Source organism: Elephas maximus, chromosome 20 (assembly GCF_024166365.1).
Source record: "Elephas maximus indicus isolate mEleMax1 chromosome 20, mEleMax1 primary haplotype, whole genome shotgun sequence".
Taxonomy (NCBI): domain Eukaryota; kingdom Metazoa; phylum Chordata; class Mammalia; order Proboscidea; family Elephantidae; genus Elephas; species Elephas maximus.
This window is the reverse complement of record NC_064838.1, coordinates 210059-227494: the sequence shown is the minus strand read 5'-3', so window position 1 is coordinate 227494 and position 17436 is coordinate 210059. Positions and strand designations below refer to the sequence as shown.

Below are 17436 nucleotides of genomic sequence, written 5' to 3'. Positions count from 1 at the left end.
TCACTCTCACAAGCACCGTTACTACTCACAAGTGCTGAAAAGAGAGTATCCTTGCGTTTTCTGAATAACAATTAAAACTACTGGAGGGAAAAGACTAAAAACAGAAAAAGTGAAATGCCTCTCTTATCCACTTCCATAGATGAGAGTTAACACATGGTGATCACTGTAAAACACTAAACCTCTTCCACATTTCTCTACATCATATGCACAAATGCCATTAAAGACAGACGTGGTCCTGATGTTTCGCACATAAACACGTAAAATTCAAAGTTCAGTTTCTTAGACTGGTGTGAGAGTCACCCGTGTCTCAGCTGCAAAAAGTAGACTAACAAACAAGGTATTTAATATGTGAACAAGTAAGTGTTTCCTGGAGAACCTCACCTGTTCTTAGTTCCTGCCTTGGATATTTAAATAGTGGTAGGGCTGTAAGAGATAGCACGAATCAAAAGAAAAAAATTTCTTTCACCTTTCAGCAAACTCTGTTTCCATGCCATTTCCAGGCAGCAAAAAAAACTAGATGGACTGTTTTTTTGCTTTTCAGCTTTTCTGGCCTTCTACCAACCAAGATTTAAAAAAAAAAATAAGTCCAGCTGGCTCTACATTTATGAAGGTCAATTTAGGCTAATGTGAAAACAGCTGCCAGGTGCTTTTATGTGGAGCGGAGGGTTATCAGCCATGAATTCAGCTGTTTGCTTTCTCAGGGAAATGGAACATCTTGTCAGAAAAGATAAGATAGGTTCTTAGTTGGGTGAGTCTCATTTGGTCTTCGTCTACCAGGATACATCTGGATGGAAACTCTTTTTGTCCATTTCTTAAGCTTTTTTTCAACTCCCCACACTTAAAGATTTCTTAAACTAGCAATATTTGCGCCTGCACAGGCATATCTTAAATACCTGTGACCCAAAGTCAGAGAGTTATTTTCAGTTTAGGCCACATTTAGTTACAAACACCTTTTTGTAAGAATTTTGAAATTCTAAAGAAATGCTCCAAGAGGCAGTGATAGTGGAAACCTTTTAAAACAAGGCATTTGTAAAGACGGCTCAGCTGACCCCAGTCTCTCCATCACTCTTTGTTCCTCTTCTCCAAAGAGGAATGGGCGAACAGCTTCATTCACAAATAAGATAACACTACATGGAAAAAACAGAACAATATAAACCCAAGATGCAGAAATGAATGCTCATGTAAAAGGACCAATTATTGCACTGCAGCACTATTCACAATAGCCAAGAAGAGGTAACCACCTAAATGCCACCAACAGAAATGGACCAACAAAATGTGGTACATACAATGGAATATTACTCTGCCATAAAGAGAAATCAGTACATACTGATACATGCTACACATGCATGAGTCTTGAAAACATCATGCTGAGTGAAATAAGCCAGTTACACAAGAACAAATATTGTATGACTCTGCTTAAATGAAACTGGCAAAAGTTCATTAGAGGTGGGAGGAAGTGAGAAAAGGGCAGCCATTGCTTAGGGGCACTGAATTTCTGTTAATGGTGATGGAATAATTTTGAAATATACAGTGGCGATGGTTAATAACATGATGAACATAATCAATGTCACTGAATTATACATGTATAAAATGCTGAATTGGCAAATGTTTTGTTGTATATATTTTTACCACACACACACAAAAAAAGGAATCAATGACTGCTGCAGAATTCATCAAAAGGTAAGCCCCTAGGATAAGGCACCTTCGGTTACATGATACAACCTAACTCAACCTATCATGCTGCTATAACCCTGTTCCTCATGGGAAATAGGGAGTCCAACAAATCTATACATTTCACTACAGAAATTCCTGGCATGTATGCCATGCCTGGAGCCCTGGTGGCGCAGGAGTTAAGAGTTCAGGCTGCTAACCGAAAGGTCGGCAGTTCGAATCCACCAGCCGCTCCTTGGAAACCCTACGGAGCAGTTCTGCTCTGTCCTATAGGGTCACTACAAGTCAGAATCGACTCGACTGCAACAGATTTTGTTTGGTTTTTATGCTGTAACTGGGCCCAACACCACCGCAGAGGAAAGCAGAAAGCAGACGACTGCAGAAGATTCTGCCGATAAATAGAGCTCAGCCCCTTGCCTCTAGAGTGGGTACCAACGAATGATGACTTTCATAACCAGGTGCAAACACAGATCAGTTTTAAGAAGAAGAGTTTTAAGATGTTGAAACGCACAGCTCAGCTTAGCACAGAGAGGAAGCCATTTAAAAAAAAACTCTTATTCCCTGCACTATTCCTTCTGAGCCTGTCACATCTAGCTACCATCTCTGGGCACAGGAAGCAGCCACAAACCTTCCACCACCCCACAATTCCATCCAATGCAACTGGTTTCATGGAGGAGCCCATTGTCCTGACACCTCCTTTACTCTGCAGCTGAGTAAAGCTGTGAGCCTGTCCCCTCTGCACAGGAACACCAGCACCTGAGGCTGGTGAAGACTGAGAGGCCAGAGGAGAAAGAAACAGGCATAGAAGCACTATAGACTGCAAAAGCAGACTGTGGGGGTGGAGGCAGGCTTCTCATGACCATAAAGCCAAACAAAATCAAATGGTCAGGACCCCAAGAAGCAAAGATGGATTTGTGCTTTTGTGGCAGGAAGAATTCTTGATTTAAAAGTAAACAATCACGCCATCCAGTTGACAAAAGCAAGCCCGACTCTTTCTCCTATTTTCTGTTTCTCAGTTCTGTGTGGGCTCACTGGTGAATGAAAAGTATATGTAGGCAAGTTGGGAGGAGAAAACAAGAGAGGAATATAACATGCTACTGTCCTCAAAGCCTGGTGTACTGGCTAACTTAGATTTCAGATTCTCCAAGCAAAATTTTCATGAAAGGTTGACTCTACCCTTTGGCAAATGAAATTCATGGTTCCTTAGCAAAAGGCTTATGAATCGGAATCACCGGCGACAACAACAGGTTTTTTTGGTTTTAGCAAAAGGGGAGAGGCCCCTTTCCGTGGCTGCCCCTTAATGTGAGGACTGTCTGTCCAGCTTTCACAAGCTGGCCTACAGAGAATAGAAGAATGGATTAAAGACAAAAGGCTTTTGTTCAAGTGAGACTTCAGAAAAAATGCTGAGAACCTGGACAAGAGGGTGTCTTGAAATTAAAAAGAAAAGTACATGTGGAGGAGGCTGAGACAGGGAGCAAAAGAAGAAACAAAAACGCCAAGTATAGAAAGAGAAGAAAATCACAAAACTGTCCTGGGCAATGCTGCCTAAACCTCAAAGCAGCAATACTACTTCAGCTGTGCCGTCGAGTCAGTTCCAACCCGTGGAGACCCCACGTGTACAGGGCAGGACTGCTCCACAGGGTTTTCAAGGTTTTCTTTCTCTTTAATCTCAGGGTGGGTTTTAACTGCCAGTCTGTCTGTCAGTAGGTGGGCCTCAGCCATTTGTGCCACCGAGGGTCTCCTTATTTTTATTATAAACAACACTGAATCGTATCATTAAAGGGGGTGCTGTATTTTCCACTCTGTTCCAATCTGATAATTGTATCATAGAGGACACTGGGTGGTGCAAACAGTTACGTGATTGCTAGTAACCAAAAGATTGGTGGTTCAAATCCACCCAGAGGCTCCTCAGAAGAAAGGCCTGGCAACATGCTTCCAAAAGGTCACAGCCATGAAAACCCTACAGCGCACAGTTCTTACTCTGATACACACGGGGTTGCACTGAGTCAGAATCAACCCAATGGCAACAGTTTTTTTTGTTTGTTTTTTTTCATGATCATAAGGGAGACTTTAGTGCCAGAAAGACGCAGGCAGAACGAGTGATTCAAGGACAACATGAAGTGATTAAAGCAGAAAAGAATCCTTTCGAGGGAAGTGTAAAGGAATAAGGCCAAGAGCTAGGTACCTCCTGGCAGCTACAATGCTGAAAACAGAATGTAAATAGTTGTTTTGGAAATAAGTTAGTACCATGACAGTAAATTTAGTCATAGTAGTTTTACTGGCCCTGGGTTTCATCAAGAGCAACTTCACTGTCAAAATATAAGAAGCCCCCTAGCTCAATGCAAGGTGTGCTACACAAAAAGAATTGGTGTCTATGTCTTGGTAACATCTGACTCCTAGCTCTTATCTACAAGGTTCTTTAATGCAAGAAAGGAGAAAAAACAAAACAAAACACTGATCTCCTTGAACTGTATGTGTTCTGAAGACCTTAACCTGATATTGAACGTTAACAGCTAAAAAAAAAACAAAATAAAAAGATTACAAGTGACATCAGTGGCGTAAGATCTAAACCCCATATGCGCATCTTCAATCCTGTACCATGGTTTGGAACAAAATGTACGTGAAGTCTAAGAATAGACAGCAATACTCTGAGTGAAGACAGTTCAGGGATAGAACGCTGGGTGGAGGGGCCCTCAGTTCCCTACCAGCTCATACATGCAGACAAGGCTCCATGCTACCGCAGGTTAGGTTCACAAATGGGCAGACCACACTTGCCATTTGCTATCTCACTATATGGCTGGAGTAGTTTCCAATTATGTGGGAGAAGGTAGCAGGTTATACTTATCACCTAGGTCTCTGAAACAATTCGAATGAAGGCTGGGTCCTTAATGTTAGTTATCTCACAAAAAAAGTGGGTCTATAAGGCTCCCTTACGGAACAGAATGTCCCCTTATCAGAGACACCATTATGAGAGCTAGACAGAGTGGGAAAATGGCACCACCTTTTCAGTGATATGATTCAACATTGCTCAAAGCCAAAATAACATTGCTGCCTTAGGCAGCATTGCCCAGGACAGTTTAGCAATTTTCTTCTCTTTCTATACTTGCCACTTTGGGTTTTCCTTAGCTCCCTCCCTCCTCCTCCTTTCTTTCTCTTTAATTTCAGAAAAAATGCCACCAAATGGCAACTGTAGTAGAAAAGAGTAGTCAAGTACCAGGTTCCACTCACACCCTAAGAAATCTACCCTCCCCAGGAACACCGAGTGGGCCAGTGGCAGTGCAATCCTACTCTCCCTGATCTGTGGCAGGCCTGTGTGTAGATGGAGGGCGGCATTTGGTCAGTCACCAAGCAGCTCTCACATGAGGTGATATGCCATTCAAGCCAGACGAAGGAAAGAATACAACCCCAGCAAAAGTCTTCCTTGCTGATTTGGAGCTAAGCCCAGAAGGTCAGAGGCAGAATGAGCAAGACCCCCAAGTCTCCACAGGGAAGTATGGAATAGTGTACGGTAGCTTGGGGACCCTGACTGTGCACTGACCACCAGTGTGCACAGGGACTCTAGCAACAGCGTCTTGGGGTGTGGGAGACCAGGACACAACACTCCAGCCCAGGGCTCTAAGGCCAGGATAGGATCTCTCCTCTCATGCCCAATTTTCCTTCTGTGGCACCACGCTGCCAACCAGATCAGGGTGTACATGAGGAGACAAAGCAGGGAGAAATTCAGGGGGAACCTGGCCCTGCATTAACCCATGAGTCAAGGGAGACTGTGTGAAGCTGCCTCCTTTCTTGCAGCTTTTCCTTGTTTGGAGCTTAGATGGATTAAGTGCCACTGGTGACAAGAAGGGCAAACCAGACTGTCTACGGCCACTTCCGGAGGCAGGGAGAGAGGGAAGAAGAGACTGCTGGAGCTGAGCCTGAGGTCTTGTCTCAGGCGGAGACTCACTGTAACTGAGGTGCTGACTCCAGCTCTGAACCAACCCCCTTGGACCTCTCTTTGCACTCACTCTTAAAAAAGCTGATTCTAATCTATTAGGTTTAGGAGCGCTGGCATTGAAGTTGCCTATGGAAACATTGGTTTTATGGTAAATCTTCTTGACAAATAGTATTAGCATGGGGGGAGGTGCCTTGGAGACTGAATGTTTGCTGGTTTTCTGTTCGTTTTTCATTCTGATCTCAGAAAGGAAGCTAATTTTGCTCTCCCTCCCGCCTTCCCTCTCAAGAAACATTTCACCACTGCCTCTTCCTTCTGCTTCTGTCAGGGAAGGAAAATGTCAGTTGGTTTTGAATGATACTGATGGAGGGGTTCCTATAATAATGCGGTTGGAGATCCAAGGTTGAGGCTGAGCTATTTGTGGGGAGGAGGGCTGAGGTGAGGTGTAAAGACCAAAAGCGCAAGTATCTCCCCTTCCAGGCTCGCTGGCCCACCGCGAAGTCATCCAGGCACTTTCTCTCCACGCCCTGTCTTTTCCCTGATGCCCGGCCCTCCTCAGCACCTACTCTGAAGCACACGCGCCACAAACACACCATGGGAGAAATGCCTACATGCCCAAATCAAAAAGGAGCGGGGCAAATATCCGTACTCCCAAGGTCTCTAGCACAGCAACGCGGTCCGGAGAAGAGACTGAGTAGTGGGGCTTGTCTCTGAGGACAGAAGCGACCAGAGCGATCCGGGCTGAGCTCGTGGAGGAGGGCCTCGGAAAAGAGGGAAGATGCGACCAGGGAGTGTCTGGGGCTGTCCGCGGCCAGGAGGCGCGCTGGCGGCAGGCAGGGCCCCCGCAGCGGATGTACGAGGCGGTCGCTAAGAAGGAGGCCAGGTCGCCCCAAGAGGAAACTGAGGCAGTGGCTCGAAAAATGCTTACATCTTGCATGAAACGGAAGCGGGTGCCGTGACGGCCGAGGCTAGGGGCTCGGCGCCAGCGGAGGAGCGACGAGCTACCTCGGCCAGACCCGCACCTGTAACACGGAGCTCGCGCCTCCCGGCTCCCCCGAGACCCACTCACCTAAGCGCCCCGGGAGCTGACGGCCGCGGGCCAGGGGCACGAGGGCGGCAGGCGCGACGGGCGGCGGCAGCAGCAGGAGCAGGAGCAGCGGCAGCGGCGACCGTGCCATGGCGCGCGGCGGCGACCCCATCACCGCGGGCCCATCCCAGGCTGGTGCGCTCCGGCTCGGGCTCGGGCTCCGGTTCGGGCTCCGGCGGCGATCAGTCCGTGGATGCGCTCGGGAGCGCGGCCGCGGCGGCGAGCAGAGGGGCGCGGGCTGCAGGCGCGAGCAGGCGGCGGCGGGGAAGGCAGGGCTGAGGGGCGCGCGGCCACCGGCTCCGACCGCCAGGCGCCTATCTCCGTGCTCCTGCAGCAGCCCCAGAGCCCGGCGCCTCAACACCCGGGACAGCGCCGCCATCCCCGCCCCCACCGCCCCTGGCCACGCCTCCCGCCCGCCGCCGCGCCCGGAGGCGCCCCGCCCGACTCCCGCGCCCCCGCGCCCCGCCTGACTCCCGCGCCCGCCTGACTCCCCGCGCCCCCACGCCCCCGCGCCCCCGCGCTCCCCTCCCCGCGCCCCCGCGCCCCCGCGCCCGGCCTGACTCCTGCGCCCCCGGAAGCCCCGCACCCTCGGAGCCCCCACGCCACTCTGCCCCACCTGCCGGCGCTGAGCTCTCCCCTGATCCGGCCCGCCCGCCGTTCCCAGCCCCAACGCCCCAAGCCTAGTCCCGGGGTGCCTTGAATAAGAAAGCTGGGAGTGGGTGTGGCTTTGGAATTCCCAGACCTTGGACACCCTCAAGGTTGTCAGGTTTGGAAGCAGGATTCCTTTCCCTCCATTTAAAATATTGGAGATGGAGGGCTGACAAGCCCAGGAGCGTGCAGAGGCTGCTCTGGGACATTGACACCTCACCACCCTTTAGGACCACCTTGGCAAGATGGCTGACCAGGGTTAGGGGCATGGCGGAAGGCCTTGGCAGAGTTTTCCCTTTTGTTTGGCTTTCCAGTGAGAAGCCTAACTAGCATGTGCCCTAAGGCACTGGAGCGAGTGGTCACACTGTTCCCCGTGGGTCACCGCCTTTGCGGGGCAAACACCCATGTGGGAGTCCCCAGAGTAAATGGTTAAAATTTAAAATGCAGGTGATGGAAACGGCCCAGACTTTTGAGAATCTTGCATGCTCTGGCCTCCTAGGTCAGGTAGTCTACACCTGCGCTGTCTACAGGGCATTCACTAGCCACGTGTGGTTATTGCGCGCTCTGAAATATGGCACTGCACCTGAGGAACCGAATTTTTATTTAATTTTATTTAAGTTTAATTATCCACATGTGGCTAGTGACTACCATATTGGATAGCGCAAGTGTACACTAAAGTCAGAAAGTCAACTGAAGCTTAAGACGGTTTTGTGAAAAGGGACCTTTGAGCTCACACAGAAGGAAAAACTCATTGAAGACCGGGCTTATTTATAGAACTCTGCAGAAGTGCACTACATTCAGAGGGGCAGTGATGGTGGAGAGGTGGGGAGGACCCCTTACCTCAACCAGGAAACAAAAAGCCCAGGAGTCTCAGGTGGAAAAGTCAGCTGGCTACAAAGAAGCCAAAACCAAAAAGCAAACCAGTAGCTGTCCAGTCTCCGGACCCATAGAAACCCTATAGGACAGAGTAGAACTGCCCCATAGAGTTTCCAAGGAGCACCTGGTGGATTCCATCTGCAGACCTTTGGGTTAGCAGCTGTAGCTGGTAACCACTGTACCGCCAGGGTTTCCACAAGGAGCCTGTGGAAGCCAAAAAAGTGCTGCCTACCAGATCACCCCTAGGCAACCCTGGGAAACTTGCGCAGACTGAGTGCTGGGTGGAAGCCCTGACTGAATAATCTGATGCCCTTCCAGGCGGGGTCAGTTCTAGAAAAAATTGTGACATGGGCGGTCTTCCTGGGATCCTTCCATCCTCCCCACAGCCTGTCCCTCTGCTGGCCCTGCCCGTTCCCAAGTGTCTTGGCTCACAGGATCCACTCCCCAGGGAGGAAACAACCCAATGGACTATGGACACTGGCTTCCTGGGGACTTTATGTAATACCCCCTCGGGAGACTTTTTCTAATTTATAAAAAGACCTGGGTCAAAGTCTGTGAGGAGTATTTAATGGTAGAATTTTATACACCAGAAAGGGACTGTGTGTTCACGGTACATGTTATGAATTGAATTGGGTCCCCGAAACTATGTGTTGGAATCCTAACCCCTATGCTTGTGGGTATAATCACACTTGGGAATAGGGTTTTCTTTGTCATGTTGGTGAGACTGTATCAGTGTAAAGCTCGTTTTAAACCTAATCACTTTAGAGATTTAAAAAGAAAGATTAGGCACAGACAGAACCCAAACTGAAGCACTTGTGAGACCCACCATGGAACCCAGGAAGGCCAGGGTTACAAAAGTTGAGACAAGAATCCTCCCCCAGGGCCAACAAAGAGAGAGCCTTCCCCTAGAGCTGGTGTCCTGAATTCAGACTTCTATCCTCCTAAGCAGAAGACCCTGGGTGGCACACAGAATTAAGCACTCAACTACCAGTGTGAAGATTGCTGGTTTGAATCCACCCAGAGGCACCTGGGAAGAGAAGCCTAGCGATCTGCTTCTGAAAGGTCGCGGCTTTGAAAATCTGTGGAGCAGTTCTACTCTGCACACATGAGTTGCCATGAGTCAGAATGGGCTGCACAGCACATAACAATAGCCTCCAAAACTACGAGAAAACATATTTCTGTTCTTTAAAGCCACCCTTTTGCGGTATTTCTGTTACAGCAGCAATAAAACCGTGTACTTCCCTCAAATCGTAACACCTTCTGCCCTGATGTATACGTAACCACTCCTGGGCATCCTGGATCCTCGCTTTAATATTTGACAAAGTGGCCGAGCCCTCCTTCCAACCACTGGGAAAGGTCCATGCTCTACTCTTTCAAGGTCATCTCTCACTCCAGGTTCTCTTTCTGCACCTCACTCCTGCGGTGAGTTTCTTTCTGCCTGCATGCCCTTCATTAACCCATCACTCCCACAGAGGCTCTTCCTCCCATTTCCTTTACCTACACTGGCATAAGTCTGGCTTGTATAGGAAATTTTGTTGGTTTGGAAGTGACAGAAAGGGAATTACATCTCAACCTAGCACATCTACAATTAAAATTGTCCTGAAATTCCACTCCTCGCTGACCTGGAGAATTTTTCGCTGACTTACCCTTCCCTCATCATTCTGATACACCCCTCTTATCTCAGTTCCCAAAGAAAAAGTTTTTCTTTGTCTCACTCTCTCCTCCAGGCCTTCCTTACAAAGGTCCAGAGAGTTATCTCCCTAGGAAAAGAGCCCTCCCAAGTCAGAGGTGAATGTCGCCCAGACCCTAGACATAGCAGAGGACAGTAACTGTTTCCTACGCACCCATTTTTTCTCCTCCTGTTACACATATATAATCAGGCAGGTTTGCAACCTACCAGTGCTACAGAAGGATGGTCAACTGGTTAAGAAAAATGATGGTTTGAGAAATGTTTTAGTAGGTTTTAGGTTTCTTGTTTTACTCATCGCATTATTTTTAGTAGCCTGGAATCTGGGTTATTACAGTGCTACTCTCACCTCAATGGCAAGTGAGAGCCTTTGAAGTAGAAATTATCGATGAGATGATTCATTTGCAGACTCCAAGAGAGGCTACAAGAGACAGTCATTCTTCAGCTTGATTAGAGTAACATGCAAACCAGGGCGTGTGCAAGTTGCGCTTATTCCAAAATGTGGATTACATGGTATGGAGAAATAAGCTTCAACAAAATTGGTAAGGGCTTTGCTGTGAGAGACTAGGCAGACAGCCCTGGGAGAGAGAGAAGCACTATCAGAGGAGAACGAACCAAGGTATGCTTCGATGAATGAATATATTCTCAGAGGTCCTGAAAACCATCTGGTAATAAATTTGGTGACAGAAACGACAGGAGAAGAAAAAAAATTAAGATCAAGTTCAGCTAGTAGAAGGTGAAGTTTATTCTTGACATGATCACAGATGAATCAGAAGCGTCAGGGCAGGACATGTAACTCTTTTAAATAACATTACTTTGTGATTCAGAAGAACCTATTCTCCAATTGTAGTTGGTTGCTGTTGAGTCAATTCCAATTTATGGTGACCCCATGTGTGCAGAGTAGAACTGCTCCATAGGGTTTTCATGGTTGTGACCTTTCAAATGCAGATCACGAGGCCTGTCTTCCAAGGTGCCTCTGGGTGAGTTCAAACCACCAACCTTTCCGCTTAACCGTTTGCATCACCCAGGGACCAGCCTTAATCCTATTTCTCTTTTATAGATGAGGGGTCTAAGTAACCAAACATTGCCTAAATGAGAGTTACTAAATTTACATTGCCTCAGAGTCATGCCTCAATAAAATACGTTTACCCTACAGTCATACTAGCCTAATTGCTCTTTTGATAATTTGGAGGCCATTTTGGAATCCAACCATCTGAAATATCCATTGACATTGGTAGTGGGTATTTGAAGGACCCAGCAAGGGTTTAAGAGGCCACTCTGAGCAGACGTCCTAGAGAACTGTTTATTTTTTGGTTCTGTGGCACGTCCTGTTCCTGATTATAAGCCTTGTTTATTGTTAAACAAATCTTGGGCGGGAAGGGCCTGGGATTATTTGCACTCTCATTGCATGACTGGGAGCTAAAGAGCAGTTTCCTGATCAAGGTCCTGTTCCCCTCGAAGTGCCCTCAACGTGATTTCAAATGCAGGACAGGGGTTCTGACAGCATCCAAGTAAAGAGAGGAAAAACACCCCAAGGAAATTGAAAGCGAAAAATCTCAGACACACAGGAAGAATCAAAGGGAGTCTATCACTAACAAAAGCGCTGGGAAGGAGGCACAGAACCTGCAAGACACTTAACAGACCACGGTATAGGCAGCACTGTCTGCTTCTTTCTCTCCGTTGTCAGGCATTGAGCATTCTGAGTACTGATTCTGCCTAGAACAGATCAATCTTGGGCTTTGCTTCAAATATTCACAAAACCTTAGCTCTGCTAAAACAGTACAAGAAAATAAGGCAAAAAAAAAAAAAAAAAAACAAAGTGTGGGAGGAAGAAAGAAAAATATTATTTACTAACAATAAAGCCCATGCTAGAAGAACTCAGTCTGAGGTAGCCCAAACTTCTGATCTGAAAGAAGGCTATGCACTGCTCCCTCTGGAGCACCAGCCAGATGATCACTGCCTGACACCACACATGCAGAAATGCATGTGGAGCACATACGTGTATATACATACACTGGCACATACACTTGACATATGTATGTGTGCATATGTATATGTATGTGTGTACATATACATGTGGAAACTGGTGGTGTAGTGGTTAAGTGCTATGGCTGCTAACCAAAAGGTCGGCAGTTTGAATCCTCCAGGCGCTCCTTGGAAACTCTATGGGGCAGTTCTACTCTATCCTATGGGGTCGCTATGAGTTGGAATCGACTCGAGGGCAATGGGTGGATTATATATATATGTATGTGTGTGTATATGTACATATGTATGTGTGTATATGTACATATGTATGTGTGTATATATATGTGTGTGTATGTGTATATATGTATGTGTGTGTATATATTGGTGTGTGTGTATATATGTGTGTATATATTGATGTGTGTGTATATATGTATGTGTGTATATGTGTGTGTTTATGTGTGTGTATATGTGTATGTATGTGTGTATATATGTATGTGTGTATATGTGTGTATATATGTGTATATGTATGTATGTGTGTATGTATATGTATGTTTGTATATGTATATGTGTATATATATGTACGTGTATGTATATGTATGTGTGTATATGTATGTGTGTGTATATATTGGTGTGTGTGTTATATGTATGTGTGTGTATACATGTGTGTATATGTGTATGTGTATATATGTATGTGTGTATATGTGTATGTTTATATGTGTATGTGTATATATATGTGTGTATATATATGTATGTGTGTATATGTATATGTGTGTATATGTATATATGTATGTGTGTATATGTATGTGTGTATGTGTGTGTATATACTGATGTGTGTATATATGTATGTGCGTGTATGTATGTATGCGTGTATGTATGTATGCGTGTATACGTATATATGTATGTGTGTATGTATATGTGCGTGTGTGTATGTATGTGTGTGTATATATTGGTGTGTGTATATATGTATGTGTGTATATATGTGTGTGTGTATATATTGATGTGTGTGTTATTGTATGTGTGTATATATGTATGTGTGTATGTATATGTATGTGTGTATGTATATGTATGTGTGTATATATATATATGTATCTGCTGTATAAACAGTTTACTCTTGGGTGTAACCTAAAGGCTGGCAGTTCGAAACCACCCAGTGGCACCCTGGAAGAAAGGCCTGATGATCTGATTCCATAAAGATTAAAAAAAAATCTGTTGCCATCAAGCTGAAGTAGAAATGCCCCATACAGTTTCCAAGGAGCGCCTGGTAGATTTGAACCACCAACCTTTTGGTTAGCAGCCGCAGCACTTAGCTACTACTCCACCAGGGTTTCCCCATAAGGATTACAGCCAAGGAAATCCTATGGAACATTCCCCATAAGGATTACAGCCAAGGAAATCCTATGGAACATTTCTACTCTGTAACACATGGGGTCACCATGAGTCAGAATCCACTTGACAGTAATGGGTTTTCTGTATGTCTATGTACCAAACCAAAATCCACTGCCATCGAGTCGATTCTGACTCATAGCAACCCTATAGGTCAGAGTAGAACTGCCCGATAGAGTTTCCAAGGAGCACCTGGCGGATTTGAACTGCCAACCTCTCGGTTAGCAGCCGCAGCACTTAACCACTACACCACCAGTGTTTCCAGTCTAAGTACAGTCTATGTCTATGTACAGCATTCATAAATGTTCTTATTCCCTAAACCCTTTAGATAGGGAACGTCCCCTATATGTACTTATGCATTGTATCTTTTCACTTGTAAAGTTATTCAATCCATGAGCATCACACTTGCTCATATTTAAATCCATTATACACTTATAGCACACCAGGGTCTTTATACAATATAGTCTTGCAGTTTACAGTGTTTACATCCTCAGGGAAATAAGAACATATCCCTGACATTTGTAATCATGGTTCACTGAATAACTTCCAAAAATATTTTCAAGATCAACATGGCCCATCTCCAAACAGGTCTCCTCTCAAGGAGCTCTCCTCAACCTAAGAAGCCAATTAGAGAATGAGTTCCTGAACTAGATGTTGGATGTCCCGTGGAAAACACAAGTGACTTGGGGTCAGAAGGTCAGGATTCAAATATCAGTTCTGCGGTGTACCAGCTCTGTGACCTTGAACATCGCTACCAAAAAAACCAAACCCACTGCCGCTGAGTCGATTCGAACATGTAGCGACCAATAGGACAGAATAGAACGGCCCAACAGAGTTTCTGAGGAGGGCCTGGTATATTTGAACTGCTGACCTTTTGGTTAGCACCCGAACATTGCCAAATGGTAACAAATACTAAACTGTATTTGTCCACTCAGATGGTGTTATGGATTGAACTGTGTCCCCCAAAATGTGTGTCAACTTGACTAGGCCAAGATTTCCAGTGTTGTGTCATTGTCTACCATTTTGTCATCTGAAGTGATTTTCCTATGTGTCATAAATCCTACCTCTATGATGTTAATGAGGCAGGACTGTTGTTGTTGTTGTTAGGTGCTATCGAGTCAGTTCTGACTCATGGTGACCCTATGCACAACAGAAGGAAACACTGCCTGGTCCTGTGCCATCCCTACAATCATTGTTACGCTTGACCCCATAATTGCAGCCACTGTGTCAATCCATCTCATTGACGGTCTTCCTCTTTTCTGCTGACCGTGTACTTTACCAAGCATGATGTCCTTCTCCAGGGACTGATCCCTCCTGACAAAGTACATAAGACACAGTCTCACCATCCTTTCTTCTAGGCACCCTGGTTGTACTTCTTCCAAGATGGATTTGTTTGTTCTTTTGGCAGTCCATGGTATATTCAATATTCTTCGCCAACACTATAACTCAAAGGCATCAATTCTTCTTCCGTCTTACTTATTCATTGTCCGGCTTCCACATCCATATGATGAGATTGAAAATACCATGGCTGGGGTCAGGCGCACCTTAGTCTTCAAGGTGACCTCTTTGCTTATAGGGTCACTATGCATAGGAATCGACTCGACAGCAAGGGCCTTTGTTTGTTTTTTTTGGTTCTTGCAGCAGATTTGCCCAACACAATGCGCCTTTTGATTTCTTCACTGCTACTTCTGTGGGTGTTAATTGTGGATCCAAGAAAAATGAAATCCTTGACAATTTCAATCTTTTCTCCATTTATCATTATGTGGCTTATTGGTCCAGTTGTCAGGATTTTTGTTATCTTTGTGTTGAGGTGTAATCCATATTGAAGGCTGTGGTCTTTGATCTTCATCAGTAAGTGCTTCAAGTCCTCTTTACTTTCAGCAAGCAAGGTCATGTCATCTGCATAACACAGCTTGTTAATGAGTCTTCCTCCAATCCTGATGCTTCGTTCTTCTTCATATAGTCCAGCTTCTCTGATTATTTGCTCAGCATACAAATTGAATAAGTATGATGAAAGGATACAACCCTGACACACAACTTTCCTGACTTTAAACCACTCAGCATTCCCTTATTCTGTTTGAATGACTGCCTCTTAATCTATGTAAAGGTTCCTCATGAGTACAATTAAGTGTTCTGAAATTCCCATTCTTCACAATGTTACCCATAGTTTGTTATGATCCACACAGTCGAATGCCTTTGCATAGTCAATAAAACACAGGTAAACATCCTTCTGGTATTCTCTGCTTTCAGCCAGGGTCCATCTGACACTAGCAATGATATCCCTGGTTCCACATCCTCTTCTGAAACTAGCCTGCATTTCTGGCTGTTCCTTGTCCATATACTGCTGCAGCCGCTTTTGAGTGATTTTCAGCAAACTTTTGCATGTGATATTAATGATATTGTTTGATATTTTCCACATTCAATTGGATCACCTTTCTTGGGAATAGGCATAAATATAGATCTCTTCCAGTCACTTGGCCAGGAAGCTGTCTTTCATATTTCTTAGTATAGACAAGTGAGCACTTTCAGTGCCACATCCATTTGTTGAAACATCTCAGTCGATATTCCATCAATTCCTGGAGCCTTGTTTTTTGCCAATGCCTTCAGTGCACCTTGGACTTCTTCCTTCAGCACTATCGGTTCCCGATCATGTGTTACCTCTTGAAATGGTTGAATGTCCATGTTGACTAATTCTTTTCGGTATAATGACTCTGTGTATTCCTTCCATCTTCTTTTGATGTTGATGCTTCCCGCGTCATTTAATATTTTCCCCATGGAACCCTTCACTATTGCAACTCGAGACTTGAATTTTTTCCTCAGTTCTTTAAGCTTGAGAAATGCCAAGCATGTTCTTCCCTTTTGGTTTTCTATCTCTAGCTCTTTGCACATGTCATTATAATAGTTTACTTTGTCTTCTCGAGCCGCCCTTTTAAATCATCTGTTCAGTTCTTTTACTTCATCGTTTCTTCCTTTTGTCCTAGCTTCTTGACGTTCGAGAGCAAGTTTCAGAGTCTCCTCTGACAACCATCTTGGTCTTTTCTCTCTTTCTGTCTTTTCAGTGACCTCTTGTCTTCTTCAAGGATGATGTCCTTGATGTCATTCCACAACTCGTCTTGTCTTCGGTAACTAGTGTTCAATGCATCAAATCTATTCCTTAGATGGTCTCTAAAATCCAGGTGCGATATACTCAAGCTTGTATTTTGGCTGTCATGGACTTGCTCTGGTTTTCTTCAGTTTCAGCCCGAACTTGCACATAAGCAATTGGTGGTCTGTTCCACAGTTGGTCCCCATCCTTGTTCTGACTGATGCTACTGAGCTTTTCCATAATCTCCTTCCACAGATGTAGTCAGTCTGATTCCTGTGTTTTCCATCTGGCAAGGTCCAAGTGTATAGTCACTGTTTATGTTGGTGAAAAACGTGTTTGCAATGAAGAAGCCGTTGGTCTTAAGAAATTCTATCATTTGATCTCCGGCATTGTTTCTATCACCAAGGCCATGTTTTCCAACTACTGATCCTTCTTTGTTTCCAACTTCTGCATTCCAATCACCAGTAATTATCAATGCATCCTGATTGCATGTTCGATCAGTTTCATAGTGAAGAAGCTGATAAAAATCTTCAATTTCTTCATCTTTGGCCTTAATGGTTGGTGTGTAAATTTGAATAACAGTCATATTAACTGGTCTTCCTTGCAGGCATATGGATATTATCCTATGACTGACAACTTCAGCATAGATCTTGAAATGTTCTTTTTGACAATGAATGCAACACCATTCCTCTTCAAGTTGTCATTCCCAGCATAGTAGACTATATGATTGTCTGATTCAAAATGGCCAATACCAGTCCATTTCAGCTCACTAATGCCTAGGATATCCATGTTTATGTGTTCCATTTCATTTTTGACAACTTCCAATTTTCCTAGACTCATACTTTGTACATTCTAGGTTCCAATTATTATAGGATGTTTGCAGCTGTTTCTTCTCATTTTGAGTCGTGCCACATCAGCAAATGAAGGTCTCGAAAGCTCGGCTCCATCCATGTCATTAAGGCCAACTCTACTTTGAGGAGGCAGCTCTTCCCCAGTCGTCTTTTGAGTACCTTGCAACCTGGGGGGCTCATCTTCTGGTGTTATATCAGACAATGTTCTGCTGATATTCATAAGGTTTTCACTGGCTAATTCTTTTCAGAAGT

General features: G+C 45.0%; 1 protein-coding gene across 2 annotated transcripts in view; it reads right to left on the bottom strand.

Annotated features, from left to right (window-relative positions):
* PTPRN2 (protein tyrosine phosphatase receptor type N2) overlaps positions 1 to 7339 on the bottom strand; it is a 1957978-nt gene extending 1950639 nt beyond the window's left edge. Inside the window, exons 1-2 of one of the 2 annotated variants that reach the window (XM_049861881.1) lie at positions 7306 to 7339; positions 6672 to 6927 (exon numbers count right to left, since the gene is read on the bottom strand). In XM_049861881.1, the coding sequence (XP_049717838.1) occupies positions 6672 to 6801 (130 nt within the window). In that variant the 5' untranslated portion in view covers positions 6802 to 6927; positions 7306 to 7339. Of the gene's footprint in view, positions 1 to 6671; positions 7059 to 7305 lie in introns of those variants that run through there. The other variant, XM_049861880.1, reaches the window with a different exon arrangement.
* Positions 7340 to 17436: the final 10097 nt, after the last annotated feature.